At 41.2% G+C, this 21,557-nt stretch overlaps 1 protein-coding gene across 1 annotated transcript in view; it reads left to right on the top strand.

Annotated features, from left to right (window-relative positions):
• The window catches only part of slc2a15a (solute carrier family 2 member 15a), a 30,267-nt gene extending 9,677 nt beyond the window's left edge, over nucleotides 1-20,590 (top strand). Inside the window, exons 4-12 of the mRNA XM_076077036.1 lie at nucleotides 2,466-2,590; nucleotides 3,350-3,495; nucleotides 3,788-3,920; nucleotides 5,729-5,916; nucleotides 10,632-10,742; nucleotides 12,193-12,294; nucleotides 15,331-15,406; nucleotides 18,643-18,770; nucleotides 20,336-20,590. Of these exons, the coding sequence (XP_075933151.1) occupies nucleotides 2,466-2,590; nucleotides 3,350-3,495; nucleotides 3,788-3,920; nucleotides 5,729-5,916; nucleotides 10,632-10,742; nucleotides 12,193-12,294; nucleotides 15,331-15,406; nucleotides 18,643-18,770; nucleotides 20,336-20,590 (1,264 nt within the window). The remainder of the gene's footprint in view (nucleotides 1-2,465; nucleotides 2,591-3,349; nucleotides 3,496-3,787; nucleotides 3,921-5,728; nucleotides 5,917-10,631; nucleotides 10,743-12,192; nucleotides 12,295-15,330; nucleotides 15,407-18,642; nucleotides 18,771-20,335) is intronic.
• The last annotated feature ends 967 nt before the right edge of the window (nucleotides 20,591-21,557 follow it).

Below are 21,557 nucleotides of genomic sequence, written 5' to 3' on the forward strand. Positions count from 1 at the left end.
CATCGTGTGCGTGCTCATGAGTTTCTGACGGGGGATTTCCGGCAGTTCAGGGGGAGAGAAAAAGTCACGGAATGCTTAAAAAAAATGGATGCCTGAGCTATAGCCGTTCAAACTAAATTGTCATCACAAACAAAGCATTATTTATCTACATTTATGTATCAGAGCATTTGCAATAATCACTCCAAATCAGCAGGGGGAGGTGCATGGAAACAGCTGTGAATTTCTTTCTCCCTCTCTTTCTCCCTTATTTCTCCAATTCCATTTCATCCAATGGAGGATAAAATGCAATTGGAGCCAAAAGTTATATTTACAACCACAAAAAAAGCAAGCAGGCTAACTGTTACCGGTTCCGTCTTTCGATCTCCTCCGCTTAGTTTCAGCACTATGGACAGTACCTCACCTACTCAACAGCCCCTCCTAAAATTAGCCATACTCAGTACACCATTTCACAGAACAAACCCACTTGCTTAGCGGGTAGGTTTACAGTGATCATGTCACGATCAGGCTTTGCCTTCTATGTTCTGTGTGTGTCTTTGTGTAGCTCCACACCCTCCTCACTCTACCTGTCAGCCACTCCCTCAGCACCAGCCTAACTCCCTTCACCTGCCTCTGATCACTAATCAAGCACTCCCTCATCAGCACAACTCCCCTCACCTGTTCAAGCCACTATTTAAACCCCTGCATCTCAGTCACTCACTGCCAGATCATTGCCATGTCTACCTGCCTGTTTGGCTTGTCCTGTTCCCAGTTTCCCACATCTGCCTGCCCTGCCTCGTCCTGCTGGATTTCCCCTCTTGTCTCGTCTGTGGATTCACTGTGTGTTCTGATTTAAGTATTCATTAAATTGTGAGAGAGAGAGAGAGAGAGAGAGAGAGAGAGAGAGAGAGAGAGAGAGAGAGAGAGAGAGAGAGATATATATTAACATCACTGTGAACAACCAGATTGAGGTAGGGTGACCAGACGTCCCGGTTTACCGGACACAGCCCCAGTCGCATGAGGTGTGTCCTGGTGTCCTAAGCGTTATCCAAATTATGTACCTAATCTCAAAGAACAGCGAAGCAGTAACGACAATCTGCTCAAAGTGTGCATGTAAATGGAGATGTAGTTTCGTGTTTTTTAACTCTCACTATTCAGGCTAGTTTTTAAGCTTTAGCTATAACTAACGGTGTGAGTCACACAGTTGATCTCACCAAAAAGCCAATCAAAGGTCATGGTCAGTATACAAAGTAACCAATCAAAGGAACGTTGACATCAGCCACCGTTTCGGCCATCCCCGCCCTTCCAAAGTCTCAAAAGTCAACTTGACAAGGGAATGTTGAGCAGTTGTGAGTGCGGGAGCAGAAATGCTCCACTTGTGTCATGTAACGCATCAACAAAGCAAAAGTACTGGGTTCACATGGAACATGAACAGTATCCTGGGTGAAAGGATTGTGTTTTTTTTTTTGTTTTTTTTAACTCATCCACCACCCTGACCTCCCTCCACAGACTCCTTTGTGAAAGGTCAAAAGCAAACGTAAGCCACGCCAAAATATGATTACCTTGAAAACTTTTTATGGAATTTTAATTTTTAAGAGACAGGGCTGAACAAGTGGAGTTAGACATCGAGCAGGGGACATTTGTCCTCAGAAGCCCGCAGACCTGTATTTGGATTTGCATTGTCCTGACACCTTACCCAATAACCCCCCGTAGACCGCCCAACCAATGGGGGTGGATAGTGGCCAATTGGCAATGCCAGCCTGAGAGACACTCGGCAGCATCTGGTGCTGACACCAACACAAACATCTGAACACTCACTGTTAACGCACGGTCACAGTGAGTCTTTTTGAAAATTGAGAAAATGATACAGATTAGCAGGGTACCGTAGTGTTTCATATACAGAATTGAAATAAATGAGAACACAAGTTTAGGAAATAAGGCCCCCAGAGACACCCAAACACTGGCACTAAAGGCACAAGATCAGGACCTTATATCAATCATGCCTCTGTCCTCTGTATTCAAAGCTGTTGGTAACCCTGTGTCCCGTTGTCCTTCAGAGAGCACAGTGTCGCCTTGTCCCTCTGCCCTTCCGAAGTGTGCTAGTCCTCAAAGTGCAAAGGAAAGTTCTCTTGTATTTCAGTGCAAATCATCTGAAAGCTCCATTCTTCAGTGGACATCTACATGCAAATGAAAAGCAGGCAATTTATAATCCCATTTACAGGCCGATCAGTTTCTTCACACAGCAGTGTTTTATGGTTAATCACGGTTTATCACCAACCTTGTGGGCTGTGTTAGCGTTTTACAGCTAATCGGGATTTATACATGTCCATCATTATGACTGTGTATATCAGGCGAGAGGGGGGGGGGGGGGGTTACTGCTATCGACCACATACTGCTGCCATCCTCACTGTTTCATAAACCTCTGGGTCATATGCTTTTATGTATATTCATAATGTCTGCCTACTGTGTGTGTGTGTGTGTACTTTCAGGAAAGGCACGGTGGTAAAAACAACAGTGCTGGTGTTTATTGCCGGCTCACTTATGGGTTTCAGCAGGATTTGTGGGTCACCCGAGATGGTCATCGTTGGCCGCTTCATCACAGGGATTCACTCGGGTACACAAACACACCCCCACATTCACATACACCTCTGTATCCACTGGGACATGTACACTATGCAGCCAAATGTATGTGGACACCCCAAGCGACGACCTCTGGTTCTTAAGAGTGAAGCCAATATGGAAGTGTCTCAATCTTGCATTTTCTCTAATGGCCAGCAGGGGTTAACTTCTCTGGTTGCAAAAAGAAGTCGGGTTGTATAGAAGTCCATGAGAAAATGACCCTACTTCTCACTTGACTTAGTAAAGATTGTAAACATGAGTTTATGGTCTCAACCGCTAGTTTCAAGTCTTCTTCAATAAAGCATGATGTTCATTTAGTAAATTATGGTCCTTTTAGTATCAAACAGACAATAAAGCAGGGTATGCTTTATTGATCGGTATCATGGCACCGAGGGCAACTGCCCATGCATCGGTATTTGACACCCCAGGAGTGAGACCAGCAAGTAAAAGTAATGCTTTTCTTACATCACTGACTACTGTTTACATTGAGTTCGCAGGACCGCATCCAACAATCCCATTTCTGTTTTGTTATTTGGTTAATGTTCAGGCATCTATCTACATGCTTTGTTTGAGTGTCCACATACTTTTGTCCATGTAGTATCGGCCCCTCTCTTGGCTCTATTTGCTCAGATACTCTATTTTTGTGTACACTATAGTCATACTACAATCATACTATGACGTCTTTATAGAACATGTATTATTAATCAGTGCATTGCTACATAGATCTTCTTCTCTGCTATATATTACACTGCAGGCATCTCTCTAAGTGTTGTCCCAATGTACCTGGGTGAGATAGCGCCTAAGAACCTGCGAGGCTTCCTGGGTCTTGTGCCGAGTATCTTTATTGGAACCGGAGTCTTCGCTGCCCAAATCCTGGGCCTACATGAGCTTTTGGGAAAGGTAGTCAAATGGCTTTGCAACATTATTGTGCCTGACAAAGCACATCTTGGATGGATTAAAGTTGACTTGAGATGTCCTGAAATGGCCACCATTCATTAGAAATGTATCAAGTGTTTCTCATAAACAACCGATGGGGTATTTACCTATACAATAAATACATAAAAATTAAAAAACACTATATCCATCATATCACTTTTGTGTCACTGACTGGTAGACGTTGTCCTAACATTATCAGTGCTGATGAGCGTTTCAGCATGTGTGTAAGTATGACTGCGTTGTGTAACTTTTACAGGAGGAACACTGGCCCCTCTTTCTTTCAGTGGTGGTGGTGCCCACCTTCATCCAGTTGATGCTGTTACCATGGTTCCCAGAAAGCCCCAGGTACCTGCTGATGGAGAAGCACAACGTCCATGCCACCATCACAGGTCAGTGTTGTGGCACTGCTGCACATCAAGAAGGAGGCGTGTTACAGAAAGAAGACAACGCTACATTGTGCCAACATTTTCGCATGAAAACCAAGCAAATTTGAATATTTGTGCATAACTGGCCCAGTAAAATGTTCAGTCGTAATCCATTTTGAGACATGCATTATTTTATTGCACTATGGCAGTTATGAATTGTGTTGAGTTTCATCACTAGAACAACTAGAAAGGTGTACTCGGTAGAGAGCAGATCTGTGTCAGCAACCACCACTGCTCTATTGTTTGAATGAATGCAACCCACAACTGGCTAACCAACTGTGTAGACACCAATTGGCTGTTAGGCGTCGTAAAACACATATTCAAACTCTAAACCAAGCGTTGATGTATGCTGGCAATTGGCTGGAAGTTGACATGACACAATCTTGCCAAAAACCAAATAAAAATCACCAAGCTGTCTGCCCGCTTAGCAGCAGCTGGGAATTGGCGATGTACTCAGTAGTGTGTGTACTGGTAGTTCCGTTAGCTCAGTGGTTCTCAAACTTTTTCTGTCGCGCCCCACTTTGGAGGAAGAAAAATCTTCATGCCCCACCGCCACAACAAAATTGTAACAAAATGGTCCATGTTGAACTTTTATTGAAATAACATTTTGTGAAGCCTCCGTCTGTGCTTTTTCAAATAATAGAATAAAGAAAATTGCAATCACTTTTCAGTAAACCAGATTACTCCATCAGACAAAAACAAATAAAATGTGCAATCACTTTGTTAGAACAATGCAAATAGTTATATCTGTGCAAAAAGGAACTACAATTTGGCAAAAAGCCTCCTGTGGACAGGTGTTGTAAATTAGCATTTCGCTTCAAACACTTAACACAGTGCATCTGGGCTTTGTGCATAAATGTATGTTACAATTCTAATGCTACTGTGATGTCCATATCAAATAAAATAAACATAACATTATTATGAGATAGTAAGTCATTATTATGAGATGCTAAGTCATTATTTTGAGATAGTATCTCATTATAATGACTTACAGGATCTGTATTTTTCCTCACAGTGGAGGAAACGGGCTTCCATACTTTTCGCCATGTATTTATTAATTACTTAAAAAAATAAATAGGATATTCTGCATTTCCCCCTGCGCCCCACCTGTAATACCACCGCGCCCCACTAGATGGGCGCGCCCCACAGTTTGAGAACCACTGCGTTAGCTGTTCGCCAAAGTCCAAAACAATAAAAGTGAACGAACTGATATCCCCCCACTTTATGGGGGGTGGTTAAAAGTAGTGAGTGAGGAGTCACCAGGCAGTTAATGGCAGTTTATAACAGGTAATGTGTGTTTTGAGAAAGTTTGAGTCCCTGCAACCCAGAGAGGTCCTTGAGCATGCAGCTTTTATGCTATTATAGAGTTTGCTGCAGCAGAATGGAAGATTAGAAGTGGACAGACAGAAGTGCACACTCACTCACGGACACACAGACACACGCAAATGAGTGGTAGCATGATTCTGCAGGTGAAGATAATAATAATCAGAGCTACAAATTATGTGGCAGAGGAGCAGCATGTACACACAGAGCAAGATGGGACTGGGAATTATGAAAGGCACTGATGACCGGTGGACAGACTGTCCAACTGACTGACACCGGCAATATTCTGTACAAACACTACTGTTATCTTGGTTAGCTAGTTAGCTTGTCTGACTTTCCATATGAAATACATCAGCTGGTGTAGCTGCAATGACTTGTGTTTCGTATGTGTTATTGTTTCTGTCCATAATGTGCTGTGACCATGCTGCTTCCTGTCCCCTGTCTCTCAGCCCTGAAGTGGTACAGAGCCAAGTGCAACATCCAGGCCGAGATCGAGGAGATGCAGGAGGAGCAGTGCTCCCTGTCGTCAGTGGAGACGCTGTCGGTGTGGAAACTGTTACTGGATGACACAGTCCGCTGGCAGGTGCTTAGTGTGATGGTCATCAACATCGGCATGCAGCTGTCCGGCATCGATGCTGTAAGGACTCTTTGAAAACTGAGTAATGTATACGCAGAAGAACAGGGCGTTGGCTTGCTCTGCTGTCTGCCACAATGTCTTTTTGATATTATAGCCTACTATCTTTAGTAAGTCCAAATTTTAACCACAGTATAAGGTGCTTGCCCACAGAGCAAATACTCTTTAGAATAGTCATTCCAAGCATTCCAGTCATTGGTGAAGTCATTTTTGACTTTGTCATGCCAAGTTTAAAATCATAAAGTCAAAAGAAATTGATGACTATGAAGTCTATATATTTCATACAAAATTGTTCCAGGTTTAAAAATAAATACGACCTCACGTTGTGTCAATCGCGTTTACACAATGACAACACAAACTTTTATCCGCCATTAAAGTTTCCGAAACAGTTTATACTTTCTGTGTTTTTTCGCATCTGTCAGAGCAGCGCTGCTGAGACATGCAGACAGGCGGAGAGGATATGCAGGAAAAGCATATATTTTGCGCAGATATCATGTTTTATAAATAGTACTGGGTACATTCCATGTTTCAAAAACACAAATATTGACAATTTGTATAATTTATTATTATTATTTTTGTGGCTCAAGGAGGGGTGCTCAAGGTGGGGCCACGCCCCATGGCCCTCTATTGGCCAGCCGCCACTGGTCAGAGGCCTTTACAGTTGTTTGACCACACGTCATCATCCAATGTCATTCATTCATTAGCCCTGTTTGGGACCAGCGCTACCATTGCACCCCGAAATGAATCCAGTTTTGTGTCGTATTGCGAATTTTTGCAACAAATAGAATAATAAAATGCATGGGACTCAGTGCGCAAGGTTTCTGTGCGTAACCTTTTTTTTTTTTTTGGGATCAAGAAAAAATATGTACTTTGTGTGCAAAGGCCTTAATTCATGTGACTTAGTCCACACTGACCAGAGCTCTGCCAACACAACTATTAATGTTACATATACATACTGTACATTGTGACCTGTAATTATACTGGCATTTGCCTAAAAAACGGGGCCCAAAATAGTCTGATCATATAAGTTACTGTCCGGAGGGCGTTCCAATGTTTAACAGGTGTTTGCTGCAAAACAGTATCAACAAACAAGTTCTGTTTCTATATCCCCTCTTTGAGCTCGTTTACCATCAACTGTTAGTTGCGAAATGGTGTCTGTTAAATGGAGTCTTTAGGCTACAATGATGAGCAGCACAAACTCCTGACGAAACAGCATCAGATGTCTTTTGTCAGTTCTGGCTCTTTTTCACTTTCCACTTTATCTCCCTCACTTCCCAATGGTTCAGTTTGCTCTTTCCCTTCCTTTGTCCACCCAGACCACTCCCCCATGTTTCCACCGCTCCCTCATCTGATTGATCTAGCTTATTAGACAAGACACTGAGATGAAAGTAGGCCTAAATGATCCCTCATTGTTTTATAAGCCTCTCGTGAATGAAGCAAAAAGCTTGTGTCATCATTTTTCCTGCCCGTACGATTAGCCAAATTCCCCCTCTGAATTATGCCCCAGAGATTCATTAATTATTCAAATGATTACCAGGGCGCCCGGGCCAGAAAGTGCACACTGTAAGCACTGGAGCTGAACTCATTAGCACGCCCTTCTCCAGGCTGTATTTTTAGCTGCTAATTAGCTCTGCTGAAACAAAGTGGAGCAGTGCTGAAGCACGCACATACTGACAACAGCGCTGAGGATGAGGATGATTGTGTTGGTGATGGAAACAACAATACTAGAATGAGAAGAAAATTAATCAATCAATATAACCAATGAGGCTGATAGTGATGCGGGTAAAGGTGACTTTGGTGACCATAGTAATGAGGATGAGAGTATTGATGGAGATGATGATGGTAATAATGATGGCCAAGATGATAATTATCTTTGCATGACAACAATGATGATGATGATAATAATTAGAATAGTGGTGACCATAGTGATGATGATGATTGTGATATTATTGTTGATACTGGTGATGATGGTCAGGAAGACCAGAATACTGATGATACTCTTATGCAACAGTAAAAATAAAAAAGTGACTCCGTTGACCATGAGGATAACAGTTATAACAGAGATGGTGATCGCGGTGATGAAGACATCATCATCATCACACAAATCATCATCCAGTGTTTGCAGCTATACCTACTGCACTGTAATTTGTATCTATAGCCCATGGAAATCAATTTGTATGTAGTCCAGGTAATCATGAAGCAGAAAGCACAAGCCCACACTGGGTGAGTGGAAGGTTTTGTGGATGGGTCCAACAAAAAGCGTTCTTTCACCCAGGAGACCGCTGTTTGTTCCTTGTGTGAAGCAAGAAGTCACTGTTCATTTATTTGTCACATAACTTGTGTAATTCTGTTATGGCACCGTAGTTATTTTAACCCAAACGATCTTTTCTTAAACTCAACTAAGTAGTTTTATTGCATAAACCTAAATAGCTCACAACCTTTTCCTAAACCTAATTAAGTATTTTACAGTCTTTTCCTAAACCTAAAGAAATATATCACAATATTTTCTTCTTGGTTATGTTTGATGACGATGCTAAGAAACATGATCGCAAATCATTTACGACGTTGAAAATTATAGCGATTATGGTGAGGATAATATTATGGTGACGAAGGTGTTGATGACGAACAATGATTGTGATTATGATGCTGACAATGGTGACTGGCAGATGCTCGAGGTGATCTTCAGCCCTAAGTGCATGTGACAGTTGGCAAGCCTTGGCACAGTTCCTGGCACACCACAGGATGTGTGTGTGTAACCATTAATGCCAGCCGTGTGTTTTAGTGTACTTACCTACCTGGTCCTCTAACCATCGCCGTCTGCTGTCTCCAGTTTATACCCCTCCCGTCCTGTCCTCCTCCCCCCTAAAGCCTCAAATTAAGTTGAATTGAATGTGAGCAAATATCTGCCGTCTCTCTGTGGCAACGCCGTGCCACCTGTGCAGAAGGTTCTAAATTTCTGCCTCTTCGTTTGGATATTAACGCCATCGTATCTTTTTCTCCTCAAAGCATATGTCACATTATGGGGAGAAACATTTTTTTACCTTTGCTTCTCAGCCAAACTGCTCACAGAGAACTTGTAACTATTGGGCTGCTTTGGGAAACTGTTCACTCAAATCAAACTCGTCCGATACCGCCGCTTGGTCAGTGGTAGTGGTGCACCAGATCATAGAACTCATAGTTTGAATCGGATCACGGATCAGAGTCACAAATCGGCAAAACCGCCGATCATTGATGATCCAAATTGGCAGATACAGTTCCCTTTGCTGTTTGATTTTAGCAGCTGGTCTACAAGGCTCCAGACTATTTTATTTTGCCTCTGTCCCAAAAATCATTTCAACTGCTCTGAAGTCAGTGGAAATCCTCAAAAATACTAAATGTTACCCTTTTACTTTATTGTAATTTATAGTCATTTTTTTTTTCATACATTTTATTCCTTTTAACGGCTGTATTTATTCAAGTTTCTCACCAACACTACATTTTACGAGATGACAAGTGAACACATTATGGTAACGTTATAATTTACCTTTGACCAATACTCATTTCCACTGAACAGAGCCTGAACACATCATAATTTAACCATGCGGAACCTTTATTCGTGGTAGCGGTGCTTCCACGGTTACTAGCTTTTACTCTGTCAATTCAAACTGTCAATTTACTAGCTTTTCTTCTGTCAATTCAAACACGGATTGGTTGTTTACAATGTAACATTGCCAGAGATCGGTGACTAGAAAAGCATGAATTCCAATGTCCTGATCACATATTTTACTAAATATTGGAGGATAAATATCGTCATTAAAATTGTATTTCACACTGTGATGGTTAACGTTAAATTGTATAGTTAAGTTCGGCGCGCAACCGTATGGATCATGGAATGGCCCTATGCTTCAAACTGTGATGCTATAGCGTCAGCTTTGGACCTGTCAGGGACGCTTTATTATGAATCCCACTGCTCTTCTTGGCATAACCGCCCTGTGCAGCACTCAAGCGCTAGGATTGGCCATGCGTTCATGCTTGCCGAAGTGCTGGTAACCTGATTTGTTCAGGTCCTATGCCAATGGGCCTGTCCATGTCGATCGACGGACGCTTCATGTCGGCATGAAGCGTCCATCCATCGATCGATGCTTCATGTCCCTCACTCCCATAACTGTCCATGCTGGATCTGTCTCCGATGTTTTAAGGCATTAGCATGACTGCGTCCAGCTAGCCAAACCTTTCTGGTGTACAGCTAGTGGAGAAGCTTCGCATGTACTGCTTCCCTTTCCCGCTAGTCTGCTGTCTGATTGTGGGGTCATGTTGATCTGATATCAGCTCTTTCACCTGGAGTTTCTCTGCAAAAGTTCTCCTCTCAAACGGGTCTTGGAGAACGAATTCTGCCCATCGCTGAATGTATTTGAGGACGCTAATTGGCTAAATTGTATGTCACACATTTATATATTTAATCAGCAATTGGCTAAACTGCTTCATAGACCCGCGTCCTGTGGGCAGATTCTCCAGCGCCCCAGTCAGCTGAGACATATGCAGCCAGGTGGAGAGGACGTGGAGGAAAAGCATATATTTTGCGCAGATATCATATTTTACAAATATTATTGGGTGTTTCAAAAACACAAATATTGACAATTTGTATAATTCATTTTTAATTTTTTTGATTTTGCGGCTGGCCCTCTATTGGCCAGCCGCCACTGCTCACTTATCTTAAAATGCTTATTTTTCTACCACAGATCTGGTTCTATACCAATGACATCTTTGAGAATGCGGGTATCCCAGCACCAGAGATCCCGTACACCACAGCAGGAACAGGAATTATAGAGATCATCGCTGGACTCATTGGGGTGATCTTACAAAGTAGAGGCGCAATTATTTTTGATGTTGTGCTGAGAAGTATTTTGTAAATATGATTTGAGATAAGATAAGAAAAGAAAATGGATTTTCAGCATGCAGACCGCCAAAGTCTACATTTACATTTTTTAAAGGCAAAGTTTTGAGTTGAGGGCTACCTTAGCCAGTTAAAAGGAAGCAGGAGAAAATTTAGCTTTAGAGAATTATTAATTTTGTGGTTATGGCTCATACTGGGGCAGGATCAGCAAAGAGAAAACACAATTAAGATACTTCTACTATTATACTTGTTTTTAGCGCATATATATATATATATATATGTTTATCATGTTCTGTCTGACTCACTAACCCAATATAAAACCATAAACAAGGCAACACGCATCTGAATTTAACACTGATATGTCTACGTGTGTCGCTCAGTCAATGTGTCGTTGTCAAGGCTGCTGCTATGATGGTTACTGCTGTTTCTGTCAGAAAGTGTCAGTGCATGGTTAGTTGTTATGCTGCAGAGAAAGTCATTATTTTATAAAGAACTCCATGAGGCTTAATGTTTCATTCTTAAAGTACACAAAATGGTTACATTTTCCATCGTGCACGGTGGAAATGCCAGTATAAACATCATATTAAAATGGCAAGATGGCCATATACAATAGCTGGTAGTAAATGTGTCACGGTTAGCCATTTATCCGGCAGCACGTAACTCTGAAACAACAAGCAGTTTTTTTATCTTCTTGTCTGTTAATCTAACAAGATAAAAAGATCAGTGTATCTTTTGCAGTGTTAGCACTTGTATTTTGGACAGAGGCAGGCTAGCTGTTTCCACCTGCTTCCTGTCTTTATGCTAAGCTAGGCTAATCACATGCTGACACCAGCTCAGTGCTTAAAAACAGACATGAGATCGATATCCATCTTAACATCTCACTCTCAGAAAGAAAGCAAAGAGGTTGTTGAGATATTCAGTGAAATGTTCACTAAATGCAATCTATTGGTTTTGAGTACAGGGACACGAAATGTCTGTTTTTTTGTGTTGCTCAGGTCAAAAATAATGCCAATGGAAAGTCAAGTATGAATTCACGTGACTAAGCAACAGTCAGAGCAAGTTACGTACTTTATAATATAGAAAAAGACGACTTTTGGTTAGCTGGGCCAACAAACAGGACTTTCAACTTTGGTTCAGGCAACAAAGCCACAACCATAAAACCAAACTCTTTGTAACAGTTTTCCTGAACCGAATTACTGGGTTTGTTGCATATAAACTAAACTGTTGGTTTTGTTGCCTAACCCTAATTTTAGTTTTACACGTACTGTTCTACACAAAACCAATATATTGCATTTTGTGACTATTTCACAAACTGTGTGTTGTTCCTTCAGATACATTAAAGCACACTGAGGTTTACTGTATGTTTTCGCATCTATAGAGTGTATTCACAATGTCTTCTCCTGCAGTGTTTCTCCATAGAGAGGCTGGGCAGGAGGCCGCTCATGATCGGGGGTTTTACCATGATGGGCATCTGCAGTGCTGGAATCACAGTGTCCCTCATTTTACAGGTGTGTGTGTGTGTGAGACCCAAACCTTTCTACTGCAGGGAGATGTGTGGGTGCAAGGCCAAAGAGAGCAAGCAAACCCCCCCCCCCCCTCTCAGCAGCTGCTAATGTGCACTTTGAGCATCAGCGGGAGTGTAGTTTTTCTCCTTGTGTGAAATTCTGAATTTGATGAAAATGACATATGGGTACTTCCAGCGATTGCAATCCCAGTCGACCTGAGGTCCACGGGTGCACAAAATAACTTCAAATTGATTCTCCTGTTAAGAGAAATCAAAGCAGAAAATGTAAAATCTCCATCTTTGTTGTCTCTTCTCTTTCTCCATGCAATATATCTTCCATCATGCTTGGTATATGTTTGAAGGAATACATCTCAGCCAAAAGGACCATTTTTACACAAGGATTCTTACCCCGAGCTTGGCTTCTTGAAGATTTTTCTTGCACGTCTCTATGAAGGCAATAAAATGTCAAAATCCGCGAGCACAAATGAGATCCATGATTGGCCGGATATCACTCCCGACACAGACGCTAGGTGTCGGTATAGAGGTGGTTTTCAATCCGCCACTGAACTCTACTACATCTCAGAGGTAAATAATGTACTTTTCACTCCACTACATCTCAGAGGTAAATAATGTACTTTTCACTCCACTACTTCTCAGAGGTAACAGGTTTTGTTAACTTTTCAGACTGCAGAGGCTGATGAAATGGCGATGTTATTAGCGTTTTGAAACCCAATTATATATATATATTGCTGCATTAACGTGTATGCTGCATGTTTTTATTCCTTTACATACTGTTCGTTAGTTTAATCTACAGCAATGCTATGTTTGTAGTGTCTGTACATTATGTACCTCTGTGGAGTGGAGTAAAAGGTACATTTTTTTTACCTCTGAGATGTAGTGTTCAGTGGCGGATTGAAACCCTAGCGTCTGTGTCGTCAGTGATATCTGGCCAATCCAAAGACGAGGATTGTAAAGGTGTGTTCAGACCAAACGTGATGCGAAGTATTCACGCGAGTAGATTACATACAAAGTCTATGCACAGACGCGATGAGACTGGAGTGACGCGTATTCGCGATGGCGCGAATGACGCAAATTCTCGAAAAACTTCAACTCGGGCGATGCGTGATGCTGCGGATCAGTATTGAGATGCTCCTCCTGTCATCACTGACGTCCTGCCGTTGTTAAATCAGGAAAAAAATACTGTAGCCGTAGGTGGGCACCCAGAGCTCTACGATACCTCATATTAGTAGAGACCGGACGAAATTATGTGTATAAACCATATGGTACAAACAATGAAAAAGACGCTGCCGTATTTACACCTAGGTAATGTTATTTTGAGTGTTGATGGGGCTGCTACAATGTTAGCATAGAAGTAGCACCGATTGATCCGAGCTCCATTGAGAAAACAAGTATTTTAAAAGTTATTTGCTTGTCGTCTTGCAGAGAGAACTAACAAAACATTAATTCAAACTTTTTATAAATCGGTATCATTACGTAGTTATTTCGGCGTCTCTTTTTGTCAGTTTATTGCAGTTGAATCACAGCAAAATCAGTTTATTTTGTGTTCATACAGCTGTAGTAAACAGCCGACGTGTGGCTTGCTAGACACAGTGAATACACCTCGATGAAATCCACAGAGCGTCTCCGGATGATGTTATGAACCCAGACAAGAAGGCGTTTAGTTTCCCGGGATATCCGGGACTTCCACGGTTGATGGCGGAAATAAATGACGCGAATAATTCGCGCCGCGTTTGGTGTGAACACACCATAACCAATTCAATTTAGTGATAAAATGGTGACTGGTGACTTACTGACAAAAACTATTCGGGTGAAAAAGCAAGTGAAAGTTTCGCGAGCGGAAGAGCAGTAGAAGTCGCGCACTAGGGGACGCTCCTCGTGCTCAAAGCATGCTTTTCTCCTTGCAGGCTGCAATTTTGCTAGCACGAGCAGAGATATTCTGAGTGGGGCAAAAGTAATATACGTGCGCAGCTGTTTGATTTGCTCGTGCGGCGGGACCTCTACACACACGTACGCGTGGATCTCATTTGTGCTCGTTGATTTTGACATTGATATGCCTTCATACGTCTCCGCGGTGAAGGGAGGATCACAAAACGGAGAAGAGGCCACACTCAGCAAACAACGAAACTAATTTATATCAAAAACATCCGTTTCAGACAAATCATGCAGCATAATCCAAGTCTCGTTTATCCAGTAGAATGCTCACCACTTTCCAAGCACATGCATTTTTCGCTAAAATCGTACTATTTAAACATTTGCACAAACAGTCTCACAGCTGTGCAGGTGCGTTACTCGTCTGTGTCCTGTTAATGCGGAAGTGTTAAAAGTTTCTTCATGAAATTCAACACTCAATGAGTTAAAAGATATACAAATGATCAGTTCTAAAGGGGGAGGTATTCCTTTAAGCCGCTGCAGGATTGTGCATGACTCCAGTTCCTGAGATTTTTAGATTTTTCAGTCAGCATTCGGATACCACATTTCTTTCCCTTCATTGTATGTTATCTTTCGCCTGGCCTAAATAATAAAAACTCTCTGCATGTTGACCCTTAATGCATCTATTTCATCTTCTCACTGCAGCAACACATTGACGCCAACACGGTCCTTTAAGTCTGTTTAACATAGTGCTTCCAGGCAATTTAGAGTGCCCCATGCAGACATGAGGGCACAGAAAGACCCCAGCTTTTCTGTTTTGTTTTTTCTGTCACTATCCTTGTTTCCTTCACTTTCCCCAAGTTACGTCCTCATAGGAAACGATTGGAAGTGAGGGAGGAGAGGAAACAAGCAGAAGGAGAGGACAAACACATCCCAGGTGTTTAAGAGGGGGAATGAGTGTGGGGAGGAACAGCTGCGTCTGTTTCACTTTCGCTCATCGGCACGCACCTTATTCCCGCTTTGCCCGCGTGGAACAACAGCATTACATTACTTGCAGCAGCAGCGGGTGGAGGAGATATCGGGGAAAGGGTGGAGTTGAGTTTCCCAGAGAAAATAACTAAAATGTCCTGCTGCTCCTTCTTCCCCGCAGGCTCACTTATCGTTCATGCGCTACGTCAGTGTCGGCTGCGTGGTCGGCATCATCGCCGGCTTTTGTATCGGCCCAGGCAAGTTGTTCTCTAATGCATGATAAAGGACCAAACTCAAGCTGTGCACACACGTGATAGTGGAACCTCTTGTATGGTTATGCACTATTAATATCCTTCCGAGCTGTAAACATGACACCATTAAACTGACCTGACCTAATTGCATTAAGTTATTCATTATATCACACGGTGTCAGAGGAGCTATGAGCAGATTCCAGGCAAGTGCGGTTGTACACACTAGAAAAAAAAGGTTTTAACACGTCAGCTTTACCAACAGAAGAAAAGCACAGAACACTGGTTGACTACACACTACTCCCTATATTGTGACTGCAAATATTTCCTTCATTTATTATTCTCAATTATTTGATCCATAAAATGTTCAAACTAGTCAAATGTGATTATTTTTGTTTGACCAGATATGTGGTATGTTCTTATAACACGCAATTGTTTAACACCTGTGTTCTTATCATGAGTCCCGTTGTCTTTGTAAATTGAAGGCGAGTGCCAGTTGATCCTAATTAGTGTGTAAAAACACCTGGCCAATCCACATAAAAAAGGCATGAGACTGCAGGGCCGTGTGCACAAACAAACTTGAAACGCCCCAAACAAAGGTCTAAAGAGGCTGGAGGACAGGACGCCAGTGGAAATTAATGCCAAATTAGCATTTTTAAATAGCATCAGTAGTGGATATAAAAAACAAAACATTCATGGGATGCTATTACTCGTTAAGTGTTGATGTGATGAGTTTATTTATTTTAAAAACGGTAATGATTTGTAAAATAATGAAAATAATTGTATATATAAAAAATTATAAACGATAGAAATGCTGTTGTAACTTAAATCCCATAATGTAGTACAACTTTAGAATTGATGAAAATACAATAACCAATTATTTTGCACAAACACATCAGCACTCAAATGTGCGTAATTGTTCTTGAGTGTTACCTAAGAACAAATCCCCAAATAAGATATGTGATATATGCTTTAAATATTATAGTAGGTCAGATCTAATCTTACGAGTGTGGTCGTTACAGAGTATTCAAGTTGATTGCCAACTCTAAAGATTTAAACATGATCACCATTCCTACACAGTTCTCCAACCATGTATTGGATGCGTATGTATAGCTACATACTAAACATAACTGCCCCACCTCCTTAAAAAAACTAAACATACAAAAACTAAAATTAAACTGAAAAGTCTAAAATAAAATAAAATGTTAAAGCTATTACAACCTTGGATGCCACACAGCTGTGAATGAGCCAATCACTGCACATTGCCAACAGCTGATTCCAATTAGCCATTACAAGCACAACTTCAGTGCTCTGACTGAACACCATGCTCCATTTACTAAAGCTGGAACCTTTGACTTTTGGGCTTTTTTTCCCCTTAAAAAAATGACATATGATGAATCAATTGTGAAAATAGTTTAATTTTCTGTCAATTGAGTAATCAATTAGTGGACGTTAGCATTTTAGCTCTGATGTAGACTGTCGTCAAAGATCCAGAGTTAGCACTCACTCTGGAATTTTTAGATGTCAGTTATTCCAATTAAATCCTACATGTTACTGGTGTGGAGACACACAATATGCATGGAGAGATACCACTAGAGGTAATTTCAGATCTGATTGCAGCTGAGGAGGGATCATTTTATTTCTTTAGCACAACAGGACTTTAGGTGACAAACGGCACCGCTGACATGGTTGGTCTGCAGAGGTACAGGTTGCTTTGTGTTATTAAATGGCTCCCTCTGGAGGTCATACCCTAAACATTCTGTAAGGGTTTCTAATTTGAAGAAATGTAAGAGTCAGAGAGTGTCTCAAGCTATTAAAATTCATATTTACATACGGTTTGTCAAATCTGTAATGAGAACATTCATGAAAAGTGTTGTTCCACAGCTTCCTACACTGAGTGATACACATGCCTATTTATTCCCCCAAAGCAGTTATTCATGCGGACTAATCTATGTTCTATGGCCTCCTGTAAGAGAGACAAATAATGCAGTTTTAATGGTAGAATATGATAATAAAATATCAGTAATATGCATTTTTTTGATATACGACTCTCCTGTCCACACACTGGCCCTCGCCCTATCAGCTGGTTCAGTTCTCTAATTAGCATTGCATGAACTATATTGGTGCGAGAGATGATGAATGAACATGCATTATATTTTCCATACACAGCCACTCCTCAGTAGAACTGTTTTTTTGATATATTCTAATAGGAAATTCATCTGCATCTTTTTTATGCATAATTAAAAAAAGAAAAACAAGTTACTTGATTTGTGAAGACAAAATGCTGCTTCAAGGCAAGACACTACAGGCAGACCATTGGTTTTTTCATGCACTGGTCCATTTGGGGATTTTGAACTTTTTTGTTTCTTTCAGACTGGTGGAAAGAAAACATAAAAATTGCACATTTAGCTTCTTTTTTTTGTGACTACTTTGCCTTTTTTGTGCCTGTAGATTTCTACTAAATTCACCAAAAGTTAACATTAGATAATGCCTCATTTGCATATTCAAACATAACATTTTAGAAAACAAACTATCACCTTAATGTAACTAATCAACTGGGGTTAAAGTTTCATGGTGAAATCTATTAGTTAAATGTTTTACCCTATTCACCTGTAGTGTCTTCAAAATGGTTATTTTACAATCCGTCTCTTGAAAATGAGTTATTTCTCAGACTCTAAGACCAGAAATCACTTCTTCTATAGCACTTGCATACACCAAACTTTACAGTTTCATTCCTATCTATATTCTAAAGGTTTTACAGAGGGTTTTTTTAATTATTTTATTTTATTTACTGTGATAATAATAAACAACGAAATTCCCTCTGTAAAATACTTTGACTCTAATTCGTCAACAAAAGGAAAACAATAATTCAGAACCTGGCACAATCCAATGTCCATATTTCTCTTCTGGGAATTTATCCAAATTAGCACATATCTAATAGGATATTTAATTTGCACATTCAATTAAACAGTTTTTACTTCTTTTATAGAAATAAATAAAAACAAATTCTGCATAATGTGTGTCTATGCGTAATGGTAGACACAATCACGTTGCATTGTGGGAAATGTAGGATCAAGAGTTTTTGGAGTTTCACCAAGTTTTTAAAATTTTTATTTCAATGAGCAGTCCAACCTAATCAAGGTTCAATTCTAAATCGGTAACATGGACCTTTCAGTGAACTCATTCAACAGAAGTGTGTGGTTTGTATTAATGTTTTTATGTGTTTGGCTTTGTTGCTGTTCCAGCGGGAGTTCCCTTCCTGATCACAGCAGAACTATTTAAACAGTCCCATCGGCCGGCGGCCTACATCGTAGGAGGATCACTGAACTGGCTATCTAACTTCACCGTGGGCTTCGGCTTCCCCTTTTTACAGGTGAAAGCTATACAATGTGCTGCCCTGCGTGAGCTTTTGTCTTTCCTAAATGTCAATGCTCTGGCTTTTTAACAACCACAAATGTAATGTGATCGGAACTGGTAAATGTGATCTTGGTATGCTTCCAATCTTAGAAAACAAAATTTTAAAGCTCCAATTAGCTTATGACTGTGTGGTTTTCCCACTATTAAATTTCTTCTTGCAAGCCTGCATGTCTCTAAGAGTGTGTGTTTCCCATCTTCCCTTCTTTATTGCGAAATAGATTGCTGTGACATACACCATTGGTCCCTGGCCATGAGCCAACCATTACATTTTTATAGTTATATGGTATGCATCTTAACCACAAGCACAGCAGATGCCCGTCTTCCTTTTTTTTTCTAAAGAATTGGTTGTCTTGTTGGATACAGCTGCAGTAGTGAAATAGTGGTCGCTGATGTTATTGTCTTTGTAGTGATGTGGCGATGAGCAAATTTAGCTCCAGGAAGTTGTTGCCAAAGCAAAAAAGAGAACAGTGGTAACAAAGGCAGAACATGTAACAATGAATGCATACTACTCTTCTTTCACTAGAAGGAAAGGTCATAAGTGAACGCAAAGACAGTAGTGCTTGTCTTGCTGAGTCCCACATGGTTCCACCTTGATCAACAGCGCTGTGGAGAGATCAGGCGATGCTAGACAGGAAATGGTGGTAGATCACATACATTCTCACTCCCAACTCGTCAAATCCCGACGCTTGGGCATTGGCCCTAGAGCGTCAAACTATGAGCGTCAAACTATGACCTTCTAGGTACCCGGTTAGCTTTGGACGTATCAGGGACGACGTGTCATTTTATGCTCGTTACATGGGTAGCATCTCACGTGAGTGACATTACCAACATTTACTTTTAGTTTTGCATGGGACACGAACCAGTCTACCGGATAAAAGTTCGGTATTAGCCGACCAGTCCGTCCTCAGTGGACTTTCTCTCGCTGACCATCTTTCAATGACACAGGTGGTTTTACATTTGCGTTAGTTGAAACCGCGGTCTATCAGACGCTGAAGGGCTCTGACTAAGCGTTGGTATTTGACGAGTTGGGAGTGAGGCTGGGTTGGTATCCCTAGTTAAGATATGATCACGTGGCATTCACTTCTTATGGAAAGGGTGGTAGATAATATAACACTATACTGTATCTGTTCACTGGGAGTTTAATTACCTTGAACAACGAAGTACAGCAGATGTGATGTGTGGTATGTGCTTGATTTTTGGGCCCTTCTGTATATGCATCTTCAAGCCAGATATATGGAGCTTTCAGAAATGTTTCCCAGTCATGATTACAACTGATTGTTTCCAACCTTGTGCTGCATCATACCTGTGCTGCATCATACCTGTCCTGCCTTGAAAAACCTGAGAAAAGCATGAATTCTTGACCCTTTCCTTCAGCTTTGCCTTCTCTCTTGAGTCCCCTCTGCTTTTATTCGAAATAACTATTTTCCTTTTGGATCAATCACTTGTTTCATCAGATTTTTCTGTTCTTATCTCTCAATCCTTCCAACGATCCTCTATCCATCTGCCACATCTAACCATCAGATGTCAGCGGGGTCTTACTGCTACTTGGTGTTTGGCAGCATTTGTCTGTCCGTGGCCGTCTACGTCTACATTGTCATCCCAGAGACAAAGAACAAGACATTCATGGAGATCAGCCAGATGTTCTCCAAGAAGGAGGCAGTCCTAGAGACCCGGGGTCTGATCCACGTGGACCAGCTGAAACTGAAGAAGATGAATGGCTACGGTGGGTTGGAACATGCTTCACTGGAGTTCGACAGCTCTTCGTCTGTACCTTAATCGAACTTAAGGTTCTCACTGTGACTACAAAACAATTAACAACTTCTTCTTCACCATTGTACTGTTTTGATGTGTAGACATGAACTAAATACACCTCACCTGAAGTCAGTGGGCTGTGGTTGGGTGTGCTGTATGTACAACAATTAATAGCATGCAGTTGTGGTATTTGCAACTTCAATCAATTTAATGTTTCAGTCTGTTTCAGCCATTGGGTCTTATTTTCATTGCCGTCCATTAGTAGTTAATGGCTGAGATCTGTGACCAAGGTGGCATCACTGGAAATGAGGCTGACAGGACAAGAAACACAAGCAGTCAGACATGTTGGAAACAAACCTCCAGGTTGGGCATTCTGACGGAAATTCTCTCGCAGGTTACAAACTTATTTCCAGCATTGACTTGCTGTCCTTACTGTAGTTAAGCACACCGTTTTTCCCTGTTCAATAAGGGTTTATTAGCAACATTTCAGGTGCTCCAACTTCAGTTTGGCTTCCAAATAAAGTGGCTAAGATAATCAGAACAATAAGTTGGTTTGTTTGTGCAACTTCAGTGTATCAATGTCCAACCTTGTTGGTTTCACATGGGACACGAACAGAGCTCTCCTTGGTGAAAGTCTTGTGTGGACCTCTTCCATACACAGACTTACGCAGACTCGTCGAATACAAAGGTAATACGCAACGTTCACAATGCAGTTTTGTTGCATGGAAACTTATTTTTTTTTGGAGAGTGGGCTGCTATGTCACCATGTTCCCAGATCTCAGCAATTACTTTGACGAGTACAGTTTGATCATAACTATTAAGAATGATGGACAAACTAATATAAGACCCAAGTTGAAAAATCTGAATTGTGCTTTTTAAACTATCAAAAATATGGTTCCTTTCAATTTAGCTCTTATTTTTGTAGTTCTGACCATCGGTTTAATCAGTACCAACCAAAGGGAGGGGGTGCAGAGTGCCGAGATCTCGGAAC

Source organism: Anarhichas minor, unplaced genomic scaffold (genome assembly GCF_050575085.1).
Source record: "Anarhichas minor isolate MPS153535 unplaced genomic scaffold, ASM5057508v1 ptg000058l, whole genome shotgun sequence".
NCBI classification, from domain to species: domain Eukaryota; kingdom Metazoa; phylum Chordata; class Actinopteri; order Perciformes; family Anarhichadidae; genus Anarhichas; species Anarhichas minor.